The sequence below is a fragment of the Cryptomeria japonica genome, chromosome 5 (assembly GCF_030272615.1).
Source record: "Cryptomeria japonica chromosome 5, Sugi_1.0, whole genome shotgun sequence".
Lineage (NCBI taxonomy): Eukaryota > Viridiplantae > Streptophyta > Pinopsida > Cupressales > Cupressaceae > Cryptomeria > Cryptomeria japonica.
The window spans coordinates 747,159,145-747,182,465 of NC_081409.1; the positions used below are offsets into that span (position 1 = coordinate 747,159,145).

The 23,321-nt window shown below is 32.4% G+C and overlaps 1 protein-coding gene across 1 annotated transcript; it reads right to left on the reverse strand.

Annotated features, from left to right (window-relative positions):
• Positions 1-440: 440 nt before the first annotated feature.
• LOC131064106 (cyclin-dependent kinase B1-1-like) lies at positions 441-3,857 on the reverse strand. The gene is made up of 8 exons (XM_057998130.2): positions 3,563-3,857; positions 2,585-2,726; positions 2,168-2,229; positions 1,945-2,056; positions 1,273-1,366; positions 1,029-1,098; positions 738-876; positions 441-635 (listed from the first exon to the last, which is right to left on the reverse strand). Exons 1-8 carry the CDS (start codon positions 3,793-3,795, stop codon positions 531-533), a joined length of 957 nt encoding a protein of 318 aa, XP_057854113.2. The 5' UTR covers positions 3,796-3,857; the 3' UTR covers positions 441-530.
• Between the last annotated feature and the right edge of the window lie 19,464 nt (positions 3,858-23,321).

Below are 23,321 nucleotides of genomic sequence, written 5' to 3' on the forward strand. Positions count from 1 at the left end.
CAATCGCTCAAGTTAGCAAGTATTGTGGCATTTACTATGTCAAATTAAGGTATGAAATTTACTTACCAAAATATCAAAAGCTATCCAAGATCACTAAAAGGTAAGTGCTTTCATATCCACTTGGTTTTCCTTACACAAATGCTCGTTTGCATCAAAATCATATTGAGATTCTAATGGTTTCTAAGCTATAAGCCATCAGCCATCTTAAGTTATATTGTTAGGTATTATATGATTCTACACTGTTAAAAGACCATAGCTAGCACTTAATTAAACACACAGCACACAAACCACCCCTAAACAATGCTATTATTAGAAAAGTAAAATACTAATACATCGACCCCAATGCCATTTCATTGAGAATGCATTTATAGATAAAGAATATATTCTTCAAATCCTGGGAATTCTGATATATGCATTCCCGCCAAAACTTTGTGGGAAAATATGGCACTTGCACATCACCTTAACATAAACGCTAGTCTTGAAACAACATATGTAGTAATTGAGTACGCTACCCAATAACTTCAGTCTTTTTAAATGACATTTTCGAATTGAGATTTATCAAGATCAGCAAAATAAGGATGTTCTACTGCCTTCTTGGCTGAGATTCTCTTGGATGGCTCATAAGTAAGCATTTTCTGCAATGACAACAGAAAAAGGAGTTGGAATTTTCTACTGAAATCGATTGCACATGAGCAGAGAAGTAAAAGAGGACAAGAATATAATTTGAGAACGCTTACACACAACAAGTCCAAACCACTTGGATCTAAGTCTGGAACAAGAATCCTTAAGTCGTTATTTTTCCATTGAGGATAGATATGCCAATCTCTCAGTTTGGTGACTCCTGGCCATATGCTTTCATTAGGTGTTCCTAGACACCTGATGCGTATAAACATTGAGTTATAGTTGTTAAGATAGACCATGATAATCAGTTCCTTCATGGGATAAAAAGTGCTTCATGTAAAAAATAGATATTATCTTTGTTTGCAAAATCTCATGTTTTAATTCTTTGAAAGGAAAATTCCAATTACCTAAAAATGCTATGAAGCTGGTTTATTTCTGAATCTCCCTTAAACAGAGGCTTCATTAGGGACATTTCAGCTACATGATTAAGAATCAGTTTCAAATAACAATGAATCATAAAATTTTGTTGGAGTAGATAATGTAGAAGCAATGCCACATGTAGGGATAGATGACAAAAATTAACTAAAATGAATTACAACGGTAGAAATATATACAAACGTCAAGTTCTTAAATAGATTGGAAAAAGCTTACCAAATATGCAACCAACAGACCACATGTCTACAGCTGTGGAGTAAAGGGTGTCTCCCAACAGCACCTCAGGAGCCCTGTACCAAAGGGTCATAATCTGCAGCACGGTACTAAAACAATGTAAAAAATAATAGCTCAAAATATAGTTCAATTGTACATAACAGAACTCCCTATAACCTGAAGTTGAATCCACTGCATCAAATGCCAATGAACAATTTTTTATGGTATAATGCACCTGTTGACAATGTAGTTCAATTTAATTGAAAAGACTTCAGTAGGATCTATAGTTGAACAGGAACCCTCTGCATCAAGTCCCAATAAAAAATAAATAAACTATAAGACCTAAAACTATGGTACCAGGGTCTTTATTCTTAGTCAGATAAGTTCATATGTAGTCAGTAAAGTTTAGTATGGGATCATTACTTCTGGCATCTAGATTGAAATTTATGTTACCCTAAGTTAAAACGTTGTCCAGGTCCTTGTTGTTTGTTCAATAATTTCGTATAGACCCTAAAGTATGATATGAGTTCTTTATCTCTAGTAACTAGATTGAAATTTGGGATAATATATGGTGGCCTTTACCGCTTCAATCCCAGATTCCAAATAGGTATCAGTTGTCTAAAATGAAGATAGACATGGAACTTAGCTGCGGAATAAGTGAAAAAAAAGTCTCACTTGATGGGTATATTTCTTGATAGGAATAATGAATGTTCTTCCCAGTCCGAGATCTGCAATTTTGATCAAACCCCTTTCTTGATCCACCAGTAGATTGCTGGGCTTCAAATCCCTGCACATTCTAATCATGTGTCAAAAGAAATGGAAAATATACACTTAAAAACACGAACAATATACAAAAGAACTAAAAAATTTACTATCCAGGCTACACAGATGGGAGCACCTATGCATTACACCCCTACTGTGGCAGTAAGAAACACCCTTGCATATCTGGTACAGGAAGCTCTGCAATTCAATAATTAACTTACAATCACAAAAGGATATAACAAGATAGCAATTAAATTATTAAAGAATAGACATTTCCTTCATGCAGCATTTCAAATAACCTAAGTAAAATGAATTATCCAAACAATAAGTTTCTTTAGTTGCATTTTGTATCTCATATATCTAAGCAATTACATGAAATCTTGAAAAAATTAGCAACATTCAACAGGAGAGCTCCTTCATTATTGATATTAAATTTCAATCCTTTCTCAATGTCTCATAGCTTGAAAGGCTCCATTTTTTGTAGAAGTGTATGTGCATACAAGCAAAGCAAATAGTATGATGGCTTCTTATTCATATAATTGAAAGGAATTACCTTGATAATCTGGGGAGGCAATTTTGTTAGCCTACGGCAGTAACTAGTAATGTACTGTTTGAGATCAGAGTCCATGTGTTGAAAAACCAAATACAGAAGGAGCTTACCCACTTTGTTCCTTATTTGTTTCACGTCCAATAGCCTACAATAAAATACTAATTCATCAGTATAGCTGTTGAATAGGGGATTTCATATAAACATATTGCTTTTGGAGGGAAGAAAACATATCTGGTAATACAGATGATAGAACATAGTTAAATTTAGAGATATTTGTCAAACTCAAAGACATCCAAATATAATTGTTTTTTTCACACATATTTACAGGATTCACCGAATCAAAAGCACACTTAAGACAAATATGCTATACTAATATATTATAAATAGATCACAAAATAACCAACAGGGATGTAGCCCAATGTCATTAACAAGTTTTAATACAGGGTCTCCATGAAGGCAACGGACTTCCATGAACTATTCTATCAGCCAAAAATTTAATATACTCTGCTGTGATAATAAAATCTGTATAGTTCTGTTTAACATCACTGTATAAGGGGCAAATTAAAAACATGCATGTTTAGTATTTTTTTGAAGTTGCATAACTTGCAGATACCTTTGTTCTTAGGGTTTTATCAATGGATAAATCCCCCAGTATTGCCCTGTGGTTTTAACTTCTATACCAATTTTCTCGTAGTTTGATTATTATTTTATTTTGTTTGACGATGGTTATCTTAATTCTTATGACTTTTAAGCTCACTAAATTTTAGAGAAACACTCAGTACCACAGAACTTAAACATGATAATGGGTCACTAAGATGGTAAGATGACATCATATTTCAATTCTTAACATCCAATGCAGAATCAATTCATTGTTTCTGAAACCCAAAACTCATACACAATTTTTTTTAAAGTATTTGTGTGGTTTTTTTTTTTGTTTTGCAAATTGAGAGTTTACATTGAGGTGGTGTATACATTTCTTACCTTACAATGTAAGAGCTATTAGAAAGTGCCCTTAGGAGTGATATCTCCCTTAGTGTACTGACACAAACTCCCTCATCATTATTCTCGAGCTTGAGCTTCTTAAGTGCGAAAATCTGACCTGTGTTAATGTCCTTCACTTTGTATACCTTACCATAAGTTCCTTCTCCAATCTTCTCAATCTTCTCCAAGTTCTCGTAAACTTCCATTTTCTTTTCCTTCTTGAAAATGGGCATAACTCCGAAGATTGCAGGTTTTAAATTATCAAAATCTGCTTAAGCTAAGGCATGAAGGAATAATTCTATAGAAGAAGAATGGACAAGGCATTAGGAGTTTGAGGGTTTGCCACTTAGAGCTCTGTAGTGTTGAACCGTATGTCTTCCAGTGAAAAAAATAGATAGAATATCAAACGACGCATTCATTGACCATTTAAATTTAAATTGGGACAGCATAGCATGTCTTACGATTTGTGAATTAATTATACCAATCGATCGCTGCTAAACTGAGCCTCCAACTAAATACTCTGAACATCGTACATTTAGGAAGCTATGAAATAAATTTAACATAGTTCACTTTTAATGTACAGTCTTTAATGGCCGGCAAAACCAAATACAAAATTCATTCTATTTCATTAATTTCATCTAATGTAGCTTATCACGTCGGAATATTTTACGGCTGGCCTTTTCCTTGGTATGTTTATAACAGTGTGTTGACGTGTCATTACCATCTTATTTCGTCCAAATTTTTCTGGCCATATTATTTCAGTGGGATATTCCACTACAAAACTTCCAACTAGGAGAATTAAAATTACAGTGTACTTGTGACGTGCTCAGACAAAACAAATCAGACTTACAATTTTAAAACATTAATCGCCCCAATCTAATGTGTGTCAGGGAAAAATATCTCTGAATATCTTTTAGGCGCTGTGCATTTATGTTTTCAGCTCTATTCTGTCCTTTGAGGAGAAGTTTACATTAATGCATGGTTGCCGTCGAAGGTCATACATTCCTTGTCGCTGCCGTCGATCACCGCCCAGAATGTACATAAATATAATAGTCTGCGCTTGATCATTCCACCAGTGCGCTTTAAAGTAGAAGAACTATTGCATCGGTTGAAATATTTTCAAGCAGCACTACCTTCTGTAACAGGTAATTTAATATCATAGATTTTGCTATTTTAGAGTATAGGGTTAAAGTTTGGTTTAGGTTTAGGAATATGGTTAGGATTAGGGTTAAGGATTACAATTAAGGTTAGAATTTAGTGTTAAGTTTATGGTTAGGGTTAGGGTTTATTGTTAGTGTTACAATTATTTTTAAAGTTTATATCAAATTTAGGGTTAAAGTTAGCGTTATAATTATAAGTAGGGAAGGGTTAGGATTATGATTTGATTTATGATTATTTAATGTAGAGTTAGGGTTAAGGTCAGTATTATGGTTAGTGTTAAGGTTTACATCATTGTTAGGGTTATGGTTTGCTTTAGATTTACGATTATGGTTAGGGTTTAGTGTTAGGGTTAAATTTATGGTTAGGGCTAGATTTATTATTAGTGCAAGTATAATTATAGTTAGAGTTAGGGTTATAATTATAATTGGGGGCGGGATTAGGATTATATTTTGATTTATGATTATTTAATGTCACACATCTTAGAGAATCGATACATTATATATAGATAGGGCTACAAAATATGTTCATGTCTAGGGTTAGGGTTTCTATCATAGGGTTAAGGTTAGGGCTAAGGATAGGCTTAGGATTATGTCTAGGGTTAGGGTTAGGGTTAAGAGTTAGGGTTATGATTGTAGTTAGGGTTTACATCATTGTTAGGGTTAGGTTAATGGTTAGGGTTTGGATTTACACCATTGTTAGGGTTAAGATTGTGGTTACGCTGAGGATTTAAGGTTATGGTTAGATTTATTTCTAGGGTTAGGGTTTATATCATAAAGTTAGGGTAAGGGTTAGGATTATAGTTAGGGTTTACATCATTGTTAGGGTTAGGTTAATGGTTAAGGTTTGGATTTACATCATGGTTAGGGTTAGGGTTAAATTGTGGTTAAGCTGAGGATTTAGGCTTATGGTTAGGATTATGTCTAGGGTTAGGGTTGATATCATAAGGTTAGGGTAAGCGTTAGGATTATAGTTAGGTTTTACATCATTGTTAGAGATATGTAAATGGTTAAGGTTTGGATTTACATCATAATTAGGGTTAGGGTTAAGTTTGTGGTTAGGTTGAGGATTTAGGGTTATGGTTAAGGTTATATATCTAGGGTTAGGGTTTATATCATAAGGTTAGGGTAAGAGTTAAGGGTGAGGGTTAGGACTATAGTTAGGGTTTACATCATTGTTAGGGTTAGGGTAATGGTTAAAGTTTAGATTTACATCATGGTTAGGGTTAGGGTTAAGATTGTGGTTAGGCTTAGGATTTAGGGTTATGGTTAGGATTATGTCGAGGCTTAGGCTTAGGATTATACTTAGGGTTTTCATCATTGTTAGGGTTAGGTTAATGGTTAGGGTATTATATTTACATCATGGTTACAATTAAGGTTACACTTAGTGTTAAGATTGTGGTTAGGATTAAGAACAAGGGTTATGGTCATAGTTGGGGTTAATGTTTAGGGTTAGGATTATGATTATTATAAGGGTTTACATCATGGTTAGGGTTAGGGTTACAATTTGGGCTATGGTTAGGATTATGGCTAGGGTTAGGGTTTACATGATGGCTAGGGGCAGGGCTAGGGTTAGGGATAGGGTTAAGGATTAGGGTTAGGGTTAGGGTTAGGACTAGGTCTAGGGCTAGGATTAGGGTTAGGGTACGGGGGCTTCACTTAGTGAACCTGGGTTATAACACGTGCATTCATGACATACTAAAGAATCCTCTTATTTTCAAAAAATATTATCTGAGTCCCCTTATTTTCATTGATAGGAAATATATTGTACCCTCATTTCTGGGATATTAAACCCCCAAATATGAATGCGTACCCTCATTTCTGGGATATTAAACCCCCAAATATGAATGCACGTGATATAATATTGCCTAATGAGTGAAGTTCCTATGGGTTAGGGATGAGTTATGGTTAGGATATAAATCATGGGTAGGGTTAGGATTTACATCATGGTTAGGGTTAGGATTATGGTTACGATTAGGGTTCAGGTTTATGTCATATTTAGCAATAATTTGAGGGTTAAAGTTAAGTTTTGGTGAGTTTGGGTTATTGTTAGGATTATGATGAGGGTTAGGGTTTAGGGTTATGGTTATGGTTTACACCATTGTTGGGGTTATGGTTAGGCTTAGGGTTTAATAATTAAGATTATGTCAAGGGTTAGGGTTTACATGATGGCTAGGGATAGGGTTAGGGTTAGGGTTAGGGATAGGGCTAAGGGTTAGGGTTAGGATTATGGTTGAGGTTTAGTTTAGGGTTAGGGTTCAATTATAGTTGTGTTTAATTCTAGGGTTATAGTTAAATTTAGGGTTAGGTTATAGTTAGGTTTAAATTATGGTAAGATTAGAATTAGAATAAAGGTTCCACTACAATTAGGGTTGTTATTGTAGGATAATGGTTGGGGTAAGGATTGGCATTAAATTATAATTAATGTGACGGTTAGGGGTAGGGCTCAATTAGGGATAGGGTTAGTATCACAATTCAGTTGTGGTTTATTGTTAAAATAGAGTTCAAGTTATAGGTAGTATTTAATTGTAGGGTTAGAGTTAAGTTTAGGTTTAGGTTTCAATTATGGTAAGATTAGGTTTAGGGTTAATTTTTGGCTATAATTAGGGTTACTATTGTAAGATAATGCATTTGTCACACTTATTATCATTTTCTTCTAAAATAATTAATTTTAAAAAAAATATTATGTACTTTTATTATGATTTTTTTGGTCAATATTTCGAAATTACTATGAAATAAATATCTTTAAACTCTTTTGTGATGAGATAAATACATTTTAAAACAATTTAAACTTTCTTTTAATAAAAATAATCTTATTAATATAAATTTAAAATACAAATATTTACTCTAACCTTTTATTATATGACTAACCTTAATATAAATTAAAACTTAACCATATTCTTAATACAACCTAATCCTAACCTTAATTAAACCAAAATCTTAATTGAGTACTTATCAAAACCTTAATTACAATTAAATAAAAATCTTAATATATAATTACCATAAAATAATTCAAAGTAAACCAAGAGGTAAATAGGATATAAATAGAAAAATCATATATATAGTAAATTAGAAACTACTTTTTTTTATAGGTAATGTTGTGATTATTTTTACTACGAACGAGGGTCTCAATAGGGCTCGTGACAACCATCACCCTATGGGGTCATCCCAAAATTAGAAACTATTTAAAATAATAAATATTTAACATATAAAAAATTATATACTATTTTAAAATATTTTTTATATGAATGAATTAAGAAAGATTTTATTCGAATATTTAAAAGTTGAGAAACATATTTTGTATCAATGTGTAATTTTGATTTTTTTAATTTAAAAACATTATAATTTAAAGATTAAAATTTGAAAACACAATTTTTTTTTGAATTTTCTAAATTTAAAATTAAAAAATATATATTATTTTAAAAATATTTATGTAGGCATTATATTGTTATGTTCAAGATATGGAAATATAGAAATATAAAAATTCTTTTTGATTTTTCTAAATTTAAAAATAAGATTCTTTCTTTTTTATAACAAAATATTGATTTTATTTTTATTATTCCTCAAAATTTGTTCAACTAATATGCATTTATACAGACAACAATATCTTAAAAAAGACAAAAGTGTTGTTTTATCATTCCATGTCAAAGATTGTAAATCTTCAAATGTCTTGTATCATTGCCCAATTGTTTGCATTGTAAATTAATAGAATATTTCTCAATAATTGTAACCTGTATGTCATATAAAATATAGAAAACAATCAAATGTAATAAGTATTATGATGCGTCATTAGCTTATTTTTCAAAAATATGGGCATTCCATTTTATTGTTTTCTTCTTCCATGACAATTGGTAATGTTTTTTTATTTCCAGTTTCATTTTATGGAAGAGAGGAAAAAGCGTTCTATAAGAATAAATTACCAATGCTTAAGATAATTTACTCAGAGGAGATAACAACTCCAGCCATGTCTAATACATATGCAAATGTATTTTCCAGTATCAATTTAAGCAGACAACAATATCTTAAAAAAGACTGTATTATTAACCCTAGGGATCTTCAAAGGACCTTTCGACTCTCTTCTTCAGAGAGCATTTACCATTTGTGCATCTGCAGGAACTCCTACAAGAGCATAATTAAAGCACAATCATTCAATCAATCAATCAACTATTTTTTTCCCTCCTACATAGGTGGGAGCCACGGCCTAATAATATGTTAATTTTAAATTATATTTTATAAATAGTCTTATAAAATTTTAATTAATATTTTAAAATATTATGAAATTGAATTAGATGGATATTTTAATAACATTATTAATTGAAAATCATATATTTAGTATTTAATATTTCTTTTTTATTAAATTAGTAAAAATAAATAATTATTATTAAATAAAATCTATGAGGTAAGTTGGTGAATGAGCTAATGATAGGTTCATTAAGACACATAATACAGTACAAGAAAAAAAAAGGTGAATAAATGGTAGGATAGAGATGGACATTATATGATATTAAAGATCATTTAGAAAAATGTGAATTTATCTAGAGATTATTTGAGGCCATTAGAAGGGGATTTTTATCAATTTCTTATTGTGTGGCATTGATTTTCATAGTTTTTATCATATGCAAATAAGCTAATTCCTAGCCTAGGTAGTCAAGGATGACCTCTACTAAGGGAGTCTCGTCATCCCTATGGAAGGAATACATCTTTGGTTCAAATTTGTAGATAGAAAAGCCTTTGTTAGTCAATTGGGTGTACATGAAGTACAAAATCTCTTCAAACCCTTTCCATTGCTACAAGTTTTTAATTCTAAATTATAAAAAAATGTCTATCTAAATCTACATTGCTCCATCCTCATCTTGATCATAATGATTTTAGAATTTAATAATAAGAAGAATTAACATTAGAGGTACAAAATAATTAATAATTATAATCTTAATTTTGATTAATAATTATTTATCTTAAATATTTAAAATAATAATATTTTTTTTTCTTGGTAATAATATTATATTTATTATATTTAAATTGATATACACAGTGTCTGAATACAAAATGTCATCTTTCCAAAAAACATCCACATTGGCCAAAAAGAGGCATCCCCATCAGATCTAACTAAAGCAAAATCAAATCCTTTGAAATAGAATCTACGTCATGCAGACCAAAACCTACCCCCCGACCAAACAGTATAATGGCCATAACAAAATTATAGAAAAAATGGACGAAACTACCATAGACAAAACTCACTAGAAATCAAAACTGCAATAGACCCACCACCACATCAACACTTCTTTGAAGAACTCGCTTCACCACCCGACCCTATACTCACTTTCGGCTTCCTCAGACGCAAAACCCTCCCTGCACCTTCTGCCTTGGCCTTGGATCTTTCTATGATGGCTTCCAGCTCTTTAATCTGCATGAGGAGCTTCAGGGCTTCCCACCCATGTCTTGCCTCTGCCCTGCGATGTAATTTGCACTATCCTTGCGACCATCTCACAAAAGGGATTATTATTGCCTTAATCCCCTGCCCATTATTCTCCACACCTTCTCTAATGTCAAACCCCTTCCCACTCCAGAAAAGACTCTATTTCACCTAGGAAGTCTTTAGGAACTAGAGCTTTCATAACCCACTTCACTGTTCTAGCTTCTTCGCCAACTTCCAGGCCCCACACCATAATCAAAGAATATAGATCCATCCTTGTCTTGTAACTATGCTTCACCCCATCAAATGCCTTGCTCACAATGAGAAAAATGCACGGTGCTAAATATTCATCCCAAAAATTGAATAATCCCTGCAACCTCCTCACTGCTAAATCCCCATAGAAGGGGCATAGCTATTTTCATGTTCGTAGGGTGAAATTTTCTTCCATTTCACCACCACCTTCAAAACTTCTCAGGAACACCACTTCTGCAAAAAGTCTCAACCAAGCTTCCTCACCTCCACTTCACACTTAACATCGAATAATGAAAAAGGAAAATGATTGAAAATTAAATTCAACTCCTCTTGACTGAAGCTATTTCATTAATGACCTTGCACATCATAATTGCCCACCGACAAAAACACATCACTCCTTCACTATTTGTACTCGAAGTGTACAAAACAAATATTGTACAATCTTGGTTGTTTCCAAAAAATTAAAACTCCTCAATGCTAATTTGTCAAAAATTGCTCCCTTTTTCTATCTATAATGTTACTACTACTGTCTACACTCATGGGATCTATTATCACTTATTTGAATGATATTCGGATGGGGAAATTCATGGATCTTGCTTTGCTGCCTCATCTATCCAGTTAAAAACTATTTTAAATAAATACTCGATCTTTTATCTCAGTCAACAAAAGAATAGATTTACAAATACATGGCACATGGTAAGCCCAAGAAAACCTTCATTTCATCCTTTTCTTCTTATTATTTTTTCGGCTTCCTGGAAACCCTGCAACATTTGCAGCAGAATTCGCTATGTTCTACTTGCTCATCCACTTTGACCCGCCACATATCCAAACTTAAAATCCCTATATTATCTGTTTTTCACCCTTTTCTTCTCTCTGCCAAAATCCATATTTCTTCCCTTTTACCTCCACCAAAAGCCATATTATTTATGCCCTTTCCACCCGAGCGATCGGTTGGCGAAACCCTAGGCCTAGTCCTCTTTCCCTTCTAAAACAATTTCTCCCATTCCTCAAAATCCAACGACATTTCATCTTCGTCGTCCTTAAAACCCCCATTCTGCCTCATCTTCCTCCATTTTTTAACTAACTGGAAATCATCCTCCTTCTTCTTCGCCCTCTCCTTCAATTTCGCAGCCTGGATGGCCTTGCACAACAACTTCTTAGCCTCCCTGCCTCCTCTATTTTCTGCTTCTAGAAAAGCAACTTATCCTTTACCTTGAGCATATGATTATCTGCTTTCACCATTTTTGCATAATAGTCTTGGGTTCTTAAGAAGGGGATTCCCATGGCCTAAAATTTATAGTACGCTTGGCAGGTGCCCTCCAAAGCCTGCATGTAAAAAGTCATCTCCCATGCCAGGTCATTGTTGGCGTCGATTTATCCTTCACTTTTTTGAATTACGCAGAGATTTTCCATCCAGTTGATGTTCTCTGGCCATCTGATTTCAATTATGATGTTCTCTGGCCATCTGATTTCAATTATGATGTTCTCTAGCCATTTGGTGCAATATTTTTAATGGGTCTAGACCTGTAAGCACACATTCATTATGATGTCAAAGCCTTGTACTTAGCAATATTTAATTCTTGGTACGTTCATTTGGAGCTATTCAACTTCACCAAAAGATCAAGGACCTATTGATGTAAATTGTTAAAGTTAGTTGACAAAATCCAAGTGAACAAGATTTTTTTTATAAGGACAACTAATTTTTTAGGGAGATTTATTTCATCAATTCTTAAAATAGAGGCAACTTCAAGGTACTTGGTTCTCCTATTACATAATGTTCACAACGTCGTAAGGTTTAATTCTTATAAGCAATTTGACCTTGCTTAACACAATAGTTATATATCATTTTGTAGCCCATATTATGAGGCTACAAACCCTTCAATTATTTTTGTGCAAACATAAATTATTAAGATTAAATGTCCCAACAAACCTTGTCATTAATTTGTATGTTGATCAATGTAATGATTTAATAACTTTTACAGAGTCAATTAACGAAATGGCTACCCAACGCATAGAATGGTTTATTTTCTCTTTATTAAAAGTTTATGCTTAGAAATCAAAATAGAAACTAAACTAAGTTAGCTTCAAAATCAAGAACCCCAAACACGTCTCATGTTCCTCTATCTCCAAGGATCTTTAAGATTCAAGGTGGCTCTCACTTGGAAGAGAACTTGATCTTTTAGATGTCAACCTAAATAACGAGATTAAAGGATATGCTAAGATCAAAATGAATGCAACTAAGATCCTAGCTAGATGATCAAAATGAATGCAACTAAGAAATTGGCCTCTATCAACTGACTTAACTAAACAATTGTTACTCATATTGCAAGTCACGTAGTTTCTACAATGGCGTGTAGCATTTAATCACTTAAAATCAGAAATCATAAAGATGTCATTGCACTAACATTTATTTATTTACATATAAAAATTGTGTGTGGTAAATTTAATTATTTACATATGCAAATTGTATATTAAAGAAAACTTGTTGGAATCTATAACAATCCATAACAAACTTGTTAAATTCACAAAGTTTATAACAAATTTACTATTATAAAATAAATCAAGCATGCTCTAGCTATTCATTATAGAGTTTATTTTAGCGAACTATTAATGTTTGTTCATTCTATTTAAGCACTAACATGTACACTTAAGAATAGACCTATTTGTTATGGAGCTTTGAATTCAATATTTTAACATAATTACATTTAAAATTCTAAAGAATAAGATATTTTCTAGTCAATTTTTGTAATCAATATTGACCAAAAAGATATTTTATATGAAATTATCCATGAAATATTATAAATTAATTATCTTAATTTTCTAATACCAATGAACCATGAGAATGGTTGCGTCTATTCTGGCTCCAAAACGGACCTTTCGTACAACGTGTTAGTGACAACTTAGTCAATCACAACCGTTAATTGCAAAATCGATGGTGCAAAATGCATGACTAACACGCGTGTTAGTCAATCCACACTATCATTTTGGAGCTAGAATAGATGCGTCCCATGAGAATAATGGGATTTTTATAGCAAATTTCATATTTTTTCAAGCTATTAAGCCACTGTACAACGAAGTGTTACAATAGGTTGTTTCTTGGAGTTCCAACAAAATATTGCATAGCCAAAACACAAGGTAGAATCAAAAGTAGACTTTTGATCATTTATAAAGTTTTTTCCCTTTGAATTTATATATCATGCTGTTTTATCATTTGGATCCACTAGTAAAATTGTATATAATATTGATTCGATATTTTGTGTGAGTTGCATATGGAAAAATATTTAATATTTAGGAGATTTTTAGTACTAAAAAGGGGTAAAAAGTTTGTGTATATGCATACTTTTAAGGCACATGGTTTTACCTTAATATTTCATGTAATTATTTTGTGTGAGCTTGCTTCTATAAAAGTAAGCACATGTTTGGTGCTTGAGGTTGGCTACTTGGCTATTTGGTTGTCATTTTTTGAGCTCTCTTTTAAAGAGTGCATATGTAAAGAATGATATGTGATGTGTGATTGCATGACCATCTATTATGATTAGATACATGTGGGATGTATCATAGGAGTTTGGTATTTAGAATTATACATGAAGACACCATAAGTTTATTGTAATGTTTTCATTGCTAAATAATATATTGAGTGTGGATGCTTTTGGAGGTTGGTTTATTCCCTCTTTAACTTTTTCCTTTGGTATATCTTTTGTTATCTTGTGGTATGTCTTTGATATTTGCATATGGTTATATTGTAAGTCTTTCTACATGTTTTTACATCATGCGGTTATGTAAAAAATAGTTTGATCAACTTATATTATTTTTCTAAGTGGTATTAAAGCCATGATTGTGGATGAGGGATATGGGAGATCCATGTTTTGGTATAACCCTTATATGAATAGATATAATGCAAATTAAATTCATAACAATGTTGGAGAGATTTAAATCATTTAAAGATATGAGACATGTTGTGCAAGTTGGGTTTTATAGATTTGGGATTCTAACTTTTGTAGCTTTATGGCTACTTTTGCAAATCTAGGGTTTGAAGATAAATAACAAAAATAATTTTTTAGGTGTTCTCCATGATGGTTTTGCATGGTAAGTTTCACAACTAACCCTCCAAGAAAAAACAGACTTCATAATTAGATCCAAAAGGCATGAGAAATAAAGATCAACATTAAATTTGATCTATTTTGACCCTTATAAAAAAAAACAAAAAAATTGCCCCTTGCCTTTGGGTCATACTATTGAAATTCAAAAAAATAAATTTAATTTGAGTTTTTAAGGGGAAGAAGAGGTTCATATACCTCTTGCTACAATTAGGAACATACATATCCATGAGGTAAACTTGTTGGCCCCTACTTAATGATACGATGGCTAGTGGGCCTTAGGCCCCTCGTCACAACCCTTGGGTCTAGCCACTCAAAATTTCATATTTCAAATCAAGCTTAGTATATATTTTTTTTTGGGTCTAACCAATTAGAATTTAAAATTAAAAATTTTAAAAATATAAAAAATTCATGAGCTTTGGCACCTACATATGATAGAGTGCCACATGCACATTGTCATCACTAGTAGACCACGTTGCTTCTCATTGATGTCAATTGTACAGTTAGTCATTTTATTACCTTTTCAAACCCTTCATATTATTTTTAGAGAAATTTTATTTTATGGGCATAACTTTCACTCATGATATTGGATTTTTTACTTTTGACATTGATTAAAAAGCTTTCTCCAAGCACTACATAATGGTGTATGTTTTCTTGCTTTATTTTGTTGTTTTTGTTTGGTTTGGGTGACATAAATTAGGCACCACTTTAAATTAGTTAATTGGTCATAACTTTCACTTATGAACTTAGATTTTTAATTTTACATAGACAATGGGGAGAATTTGCATCATATTATATAGTGATTTAGGTTCTTTTTTTTTCATTTGGATGAACAAAGAGAAGATTATATTTATTTGATATAACTTGTAGGAGTATGATATTTGGGGTACAGTTACATGAACACTTGAATAGATTGGAGGGGAAAAAAAATGAGAGTGTATGTTTTTAATGAAATATATATGATGGTAAGTTATTAACTATTAAAAAGTTCAAGTTTTTTCAAAGTTTGGATTTTTATGGTGATAGATACACAAGTTTTCTTCTATTTTGAAGACATGGTTGGTATGCATACGAGACTTGGAGTCTTGGTTTAGTGATAGTTGAGTATAGGTACAATGATAGTGATGATTACAATGCCATGTATGTTTATTTGCACTTAAGATTTAGCATGACATGATCATGTATGCACTTGAAAAATGGTGGTGTGGTTCAATTTTAGGAGGTTGTTCATACTCACTCAGTTCCTTGGCCATGGTACTTGATTATGAATCTTCTTGGAAAATTAGATTTATAATTAATTTGGTGTATAAGATCTGAAATTGTTTGTTATCTTCTAGGTTATATCAGTTTACAAGTCAATGATGTGATGGTGAGTTTTCACATTGCATTGATTGAGGACTTGCAAGTTATGTGAGTTGGCTGTCCATTTGGTTGCAATAAGATGACTCATTTGTGTGGATTGTCTATATCCATAGGTCTTTTAATGTTAAACTACAAATAATATATAATTAGTTTTCCATATTTATAATCATTTGTGCATTGGTATGTGTTGGATGAGTAGAGTGCTTGGATACTTAGCTATTAGGACTTGTAGTATGAGGCTTATCATGGTGTCATGGATTGCTTGACTATACTTTTTAGTGGAAGCTTTTCATAGTGATGTCTTGGTAATAGTTGTATTTTTTTGGCCTATAGATCTTGGTTCTACTTTATTCTCTAGAGCTATTGGAATTGCAATAGTGTGTGTGGACTATGGGTGTGAAATGAAGCAAAGGTGTGGAAAACACTTCCTAACACTCATCTAGTGGGGGAGATAGCACAATTTTTTAATAGAAATTCTAACTATTGCAAAATAATAAATACATTTAGAAAGAGATAATGAACATATAAATAATATAACATAATGAACACACAATATATGCATATAAAACCCTTTCAAGGGAAAAAAAACCCACTCCGAAAGAACAATACTTTGTATCTCTAGTAAACTAGTCAATTACAATACAATATCAACACTTAGCTTCTTCAATAGGAGTATACAACCAACAACCCACAATTTTGATTAGTCCTGACAACATAACACCATAAATGTAGAAACATAACATGCATAATGCTCTCCAAGACAACCTTACATAGATAAATACAAAGGAGGAAGCTTCAAGATGAAGACAAAAGAGGGGGTCATGCAAAACACTTGGCACACTTTTTCAACCACCTCTAAGCATGCAAATAACATAAATACATTATTAGTTGATTCCTTATTCAAACCTCTCAAGTTGGGCACCCAAAATTTACTATATCTAGGTATGAAATATGTTCTTAAATGTATTGCAACTATCATAAAAACAATCATGATTGACAACACTTTTATAGTTGTAAGAGAATCCATCATAACTAACTAAAATAATTGATTCTCTTACATCTTGTCATTACCCAACTTGGGTGCGCACCTTCTCCATGCAAAGGTGTCTCTTGACACTTGTCTATTCTATTACAAATTATGTCATAAAGTTATCATAAGTTGTCATAAATTATCATAGGTATGTGTGTCATAAAATCTTGTCATAATTTTGTCACTACATGACACTTGTCCCCTACCTCACAAAATTCCAAGATCCTCTAAATGGGATGCCTACTTCCATGTGAGGACAAAATGTTTCACATCACCTTCCTAGTAGAATGATAAGTCAACATGCCAACTCCCACAAAATGAGAAAATATCATGTGCAAAATAAATTGTCTATTAGGGTGGTAAAATTAAACTAAATAACAAATAAATAAATCCAAATACCAATATTATGACTTACAAAAGTCTAGACACCTTAATCCCAACATTCTCCCACTTGTCAAAGAGATTTCAAGGAACACCACTGAATTTCTCTATGCTTACAGGTTTTGTCAGTGTATCTATAATATTCGTCAAAGTATCAATTTTGACTAATTTTACCTTTTGATCCTCTAATAGATCTCGAACAAAATGAAACTAAACATCAATGTTCTTTGTTCTAGAATGAAAATTCAAATTCTTTGCTAAACAAATGATACTTTGAACAACAGATAGTAATCAATCTTGCATCAAACCAATGTCTAAGAATAATCATCTACGTAATTTAGCTTCCTTACAAGCACGAGTAGCTATCATATGCTCTACTTTTGTTGTGGACAAAATGACTACAACTTACCACTTATTCAACTAATAACAAAATAATATCCATATTCATCCAACTTATTGCAAAATATTATCTATAAATAGCTAAAAGCAAAATAATATGCATGCAAAAAAAATATCATCTAAGAATATATGCATCTAGATTAATGGGCTAGATAGATATCCCTCATACGATTAGAGTCTTAGAAATGTATAAAATAAAAATGTTCATCAAATCAAAGTGACCACTTTCTATGAATGTCCACAACACTGCTAATGCCAATATTAAATATAGTAACCTTTTGAAATCACATCAAACATAAAAAGTAATAGCTTCTCTACCACAATATGGTTTGCCAGAGGTGGCTTCATTCCTCGAAAGCCTTAATAGGGAGAATTTACTCAAGGTGAATTGAATACAATTTGAAAAAAGAGTCCATTATACCTACCTCCTATTCCTCAGCTAAAACAAAATTCAAGACAAAATTGTCAAAAAGAATTTTGACATTCAAATAGCCAACCGAACCTTGCAAGTTAATTTCACCTCTTTTGTTTTTTGTTTTCTTAGTAGACATGTCTACATAGATGGAAAGAAGATGAAATGACAATATTTGGAGCCAAGATATTCTTTCATGCTGGCTTGTTTCATCCTCTTGGCACATACTCTTCTTTATGCCCTTAAGACAAATTTTGACTCATTTTCACTGACAAGTTTTGAGAAGCCAACCTTCAACGTCCACGTCACAACGATGATAATAGTAATCCAAAGAACAAGACTGAGAGCCCAACCCATAAAAAATTAAGCCTACAAGTTCGTGTGAAGTAGAAACCTCTACCAAAGAGGATGCAACTACCACCTCAATGACATCACTGACATCCCTATAGACCTCAGCAGTAATGAGGTAGGGTTTTGGGATGAGTGAGAGTGCCATTGATTAATTAAAAGTTGGAGACAAATTTTAAAAATATAATTTATCACAGATTCATTTTCTTCAATTGGCCAAATTAATATTTCATGATTTATCACTTGAATTGACTTTAGCAAAAGGCTCCAATACCATTAAAACATTTAAAAGCAAACAAAGTTCATTTGAAATGTAAGGCAACTGAAAAAAGAATGAATAAAACGCTATCAAAAACTAATTACAAGGTTGCTGTCACCAGCCTAAGTTCCCGGATGAAGGTTGGCGGTGTTAGAGTAGAGCTGCTAATATTCAAGTCAAATGCATCTGCAGGAAGTTTTATGCACTGTATTACAAATTTTCATTGACGAGATGTATCATCATGCTGAAATTGTAAATCATGTTGCTTCACTTGCTGAAGCTGTTTCTTACATTACTTTTGGATCTGTGAAAAAAGAAAGCCATTTGAAAATTATTTTTAAGTAAAGCCTTAGAATATCAATTTTACGATGATAATTGTTAAAAAAACAGCAGCACATCTATTTTTCTTTCATTGTAGCCAAGGAAAAAATGCAAGCTCAAAATTGCATTTATCACTCCAAATAAAATAGATCCCTTCTCACTTATCTTCAACTATATGAAACCGTTACATTCAAATGATAGTGGAAGAGTGTCATATTTAAACAACTCTATTATTATCCATATTTTTAAAACTCTTGTATGCTACTAATATTGTTGCAATCATCAGATTCCTTTCTATTATAAGATATCTCTTGACATAATTTACCTATTATTTTTTATATCCACCTGTTTGTAAGTATATAAAATTGTTACATTTTTAATGAGAGTGAAAGAGTGCTGTTATTTTTTCAAAATATAAGTATACTAGTATATAATTTAATATATGACACTTCACAATTCCAAATAAATGCAATGTATAATTGTAAGGCCAAACATCCCACACACTATCAAGTAATAAAATTTCTTTAAACAAACAAGTGGGTATTATTATTCATGGTTGAATACATAGGACAAGTTGCATAAATTAATATATAAATATATAAGTTCCTCACCAACTTTTCTCTTTTGGCATTTTCTCATTGGATTCAGAGTTCATAATTATTTCCACTTTCTTTCCACTAAAAAAATATAATCTATTAGAATCCTAATTTTGTATGAGGTCTAGATTGTAAGCACTCATTCATTATGGAACCATTCAACTTCACCAATAGACCAAGGGCTTAATGACGATATCATTTCAATTTTGATGAAAAGTAGAAAAATAATGAGTGAAATTGCTAAAGTTAGTTGACATAATCCAACATGAACAATATTTATTTTTTACAAAGACAATTTTTTTTAAAGAGATCATCAATCCTTATAATAGAAACTACAAGATACTTGTTTAACCTCCTATTACATAATGTTCACAACACTGCAAGGTTTAATTCTTATGAATAGTCTACCCTTGTTTAACACAATAGTTATATATCATTTTGTAGCCTATATTATGAGGCCACAAACCCTTCAATTATCTTTGTGCAAACATAAATTATTAAGATTAAAGGTCCCAACCAACCTTGTCCTAAATTATTAATTTATCTGTCATTAATTTCTATGTTGATCAATGTAATGACTTAATAACTTTTACATAATTAATTAACGAAATGGCTATCCAGCTCATAGAATGGTCTATTTTTTCTTTATTAAAAATGTTCAAATATGAAAATATAACAACCATTTTGTGGATCACAAACACCATCATCAATTCACAAGTAAATCGCACTACACTTAGGATAGAGTTTTTTTATCATATCTAATTTGGATTTTGAACATGATATCTTTGAAATAAAAGGTACAAATTACACTCGAGGCAATAACAATCCCTTACTACTCTAATAAACGGATAAATTTTTTATCAACCCTTCGACCCCTTGTGCTGATATATTTTTTTCCATTTACTTAAACTTCTGCTAATATCAGCCCTTTGACCCCTTCTGCTGATATTTTAAAATGAGTATAGAAAATCAATCTTCAGTACAATCCTACTGGCAGACAGCTTGATTCATGAATTCCATGTGCAAGGAGGGTGAATGCATAGAGATAGAGGGTGGTTGCACAGGCAACGCACAAAGACTGAGATAACGTAGATAGAGAGAGGAACGATTTTGCACCGTAGTTTTCATGAGTTTTATCCGTTGCAGTCTTTGAGGGCTTTGTCAACCAGGAAAGCGGGAATGATTTTTTTCAAGAACGGTGTCAGAGGGCCCTACGTTTCAACGTAGGAAGACATAATGGTTTACAAAGGTCTCTCTAGTGCCTTTTCTCTATCTTTATCTACTTTCTTTATTTACATTCCTTGCAATCCTTTTGCCTAATTCTGCAAATGAGAACAAAAAAATAGTTAATCTCGCATAAACAAAAAAACCCAGACAGTTTATTAACTCATGGAAGTTAAACAAGGCTTAATGAAAGTAAACCAAGACTTGACAGGCCAGGGAAGACAGAAGGGTCACAAATGGTAGATATGGCAGGTCAGGGTTTTATTACAAAAGGATCGCAGATGTAAAAAATAAACATATTTCCAAAACATTTGGGAAATATGAATTGCATACTAAATAACAAAATAACAAAATAACAAATGAACCTTACATACAACTGAAATTTCTATTAAACTTTCTAAGCCAAGAGGCTTTAACAGGATTTTGTGGCTCTTTGTTAACAAGATCCCTTCAAGCAAATGAACTGAAACACGCAAACATAGAGGGAAGACTAGTTTTTGTAAATACAAAACAATATTGAATCAAAAGAAAAAATTCACTATGATTTTGCCAAAGGTAAACATCGGTAACACAAATATATCTAATATGATATTGCAAAAAGGTGAACAAACTGATCAAGCTGAGCATAAAGGAAAGGGAAAACTTATAGGCGACTTAGAGGATCTCAAGTCAAATATGAGTAAGATGGAAGGGATTGCGGGAAAAATAGAAGTTCTTATAGCTAGTAAGAAGGGCACCAAAAAAGTGCCTTGGGAACTTTATAGTCCTACATCCACACCACTTATATGGTCATTTGAGTTGTATGTAGAAGAGCTCATAAGATTGAAAAAAAAAGTTGAAGTTCTAAAGACAATAGGATAAAAATAGTTATAGAGATCAATAGTAATCTTGAAAAAGAAAATAAAATACAAAAAATAACAGATTTTAAATCTTCAAATTAACATGGAAAGGGGATAACAAGATTTGGTTACTCTAAATCAAGGGATAGATCAACTAAAATTGACTAGAAAGAAGGAGCCAACAATGGAGAGAGGAGAGAGCTTAATGCAAATAAAGGAGATTCAATCAACATTAGTAGATATGGAGTTAAAATAAAATCAGTTAAGATAATGAATAGAAGAGGCCAAGTCATGGACACAAGTGGTAAGTGGACCATCAAGTGGCCAGAAGGGAATCATTGAAAAACAAGTCAAAAGATAACTAAGGGAAGAAAAAGATAAACAAATCAAGGCTACAAATATTATAACTAAAGTCTTAAGGGACTTCGGTGAGAAGGAGAGAACTGACATCCTAACATGGGACTTACTTAAAGACAAGTTGAAGTGGATAGGGTATATCTAGCAAGCCAACATGATTGGAAAGAAGATAGATGGAGGAAGAGATAGGCATGTAAGAGTCACCTTGAAAAACTTAGAGGTTAAGAAAATGATTCTAAAAAACATACTTAGAGGCACACAAATTTACTTAGATGAAGATTTGGCCTTTGATCAACAATAAGAACAAAGGAAAGAATGGGAGAAAGTGAAGACAACAAGAAATTAGGGAAAGTGGGCATAGTTAAAGAATGGGAAAAGCCCAAATCCAAGGTCATTTTTCAAACAAGAAATAGGGAATAGGGGCCCCATAGGAATACTTGAAAAGTGTAAGTTGGAATTGTAAAGGATATCCTTGGAGGGGAGGACCTGGATTGGAGCCCATAGAAAAAGGAAAAGCCATTATAATTCTTATAGAAACGCATGAACATGATGGCTATAAAGTTCTAGATTTTGAAGGATTTAAGAAAGTTTCACTTTGGAACAAAGAGAGTGGAACATGCGAAGGTCATCGAGGTGTTACAATGCTAATATATGAGAAATGGAAGGGAATTGTTAAAGTTGAAAATGAAGACACTAATAAAAAATACATATGGTCGCAAATAACAGAGAATGGGGTAACTTTCAGATTGGCCGCTTGCTACTTTGCTCCAAAAAATTCGAAGTTTTATAAGAAGAGAAATTTAGACAATAAATACCCTTATGCCTCACTAAAAAAAGATATCTCTATTTTCAGCACACTTGGAGACATAGTGCTAATTGGGGACTTTAATGCAAGGACAACTAATAGTCAATCCCTTTAGTTGAGAAATGAGGAAAGAGGGGAAAACAATCCGTTATGGTTGGAAGAAGGTGGAAGTCAATATTGGGAATGAACTTCTCAAGATGGTAATGACAATGTGACATAGTTCAGGGTAGAATTACTTGTTCTTTGTAGTTTGTTTGGCATGATAATTTGCAATGTCATGAGAGATTTTCCAAGATGGGGAGGTATCACAGGCAATACTTATAATAGTCAATTTGTGGTGGACTATGTGATTTTTTCACAATTTTTTTTTTCTATATTGTTGGAGTAAATGAAATCACTTGCCTCTTCTCATCAAGATAGGAATTTATCCAAGGAGCCAATACATTGGGTAGGTTCATCACATGCAAAAGAAAACTCTTTCCAAGGGAAAAATCCTCATAAATCAAG

What these genes read in the sequence shown, in the direction of transcription:
- LOC131064106 (XM_057998130.2), bottom strand. Translation starts at nt 3,795, where the DNA reads ATGCCCATTTTCAAGAAGGAAAAGAAAATGGAAGTTTACGAGAACTTG. An exon ending in CAGCTTCATAGCATTTTTAG is followed by an intron (nt 877 to 1,028) that starts GTAATTGGAATT and finishes TATACGCATCAG; the next exon opens with GTGTCTAGGAACACCTAATG. An exon ending in GTGGTTTGGACTTGTTGTGT is followed by an intron (nt 636 to 737) that starts GTAAGCGTTCTC and finishes TTGTCATTGCAG; the next exon opens with AAAATGCTTACTTATGAGCC.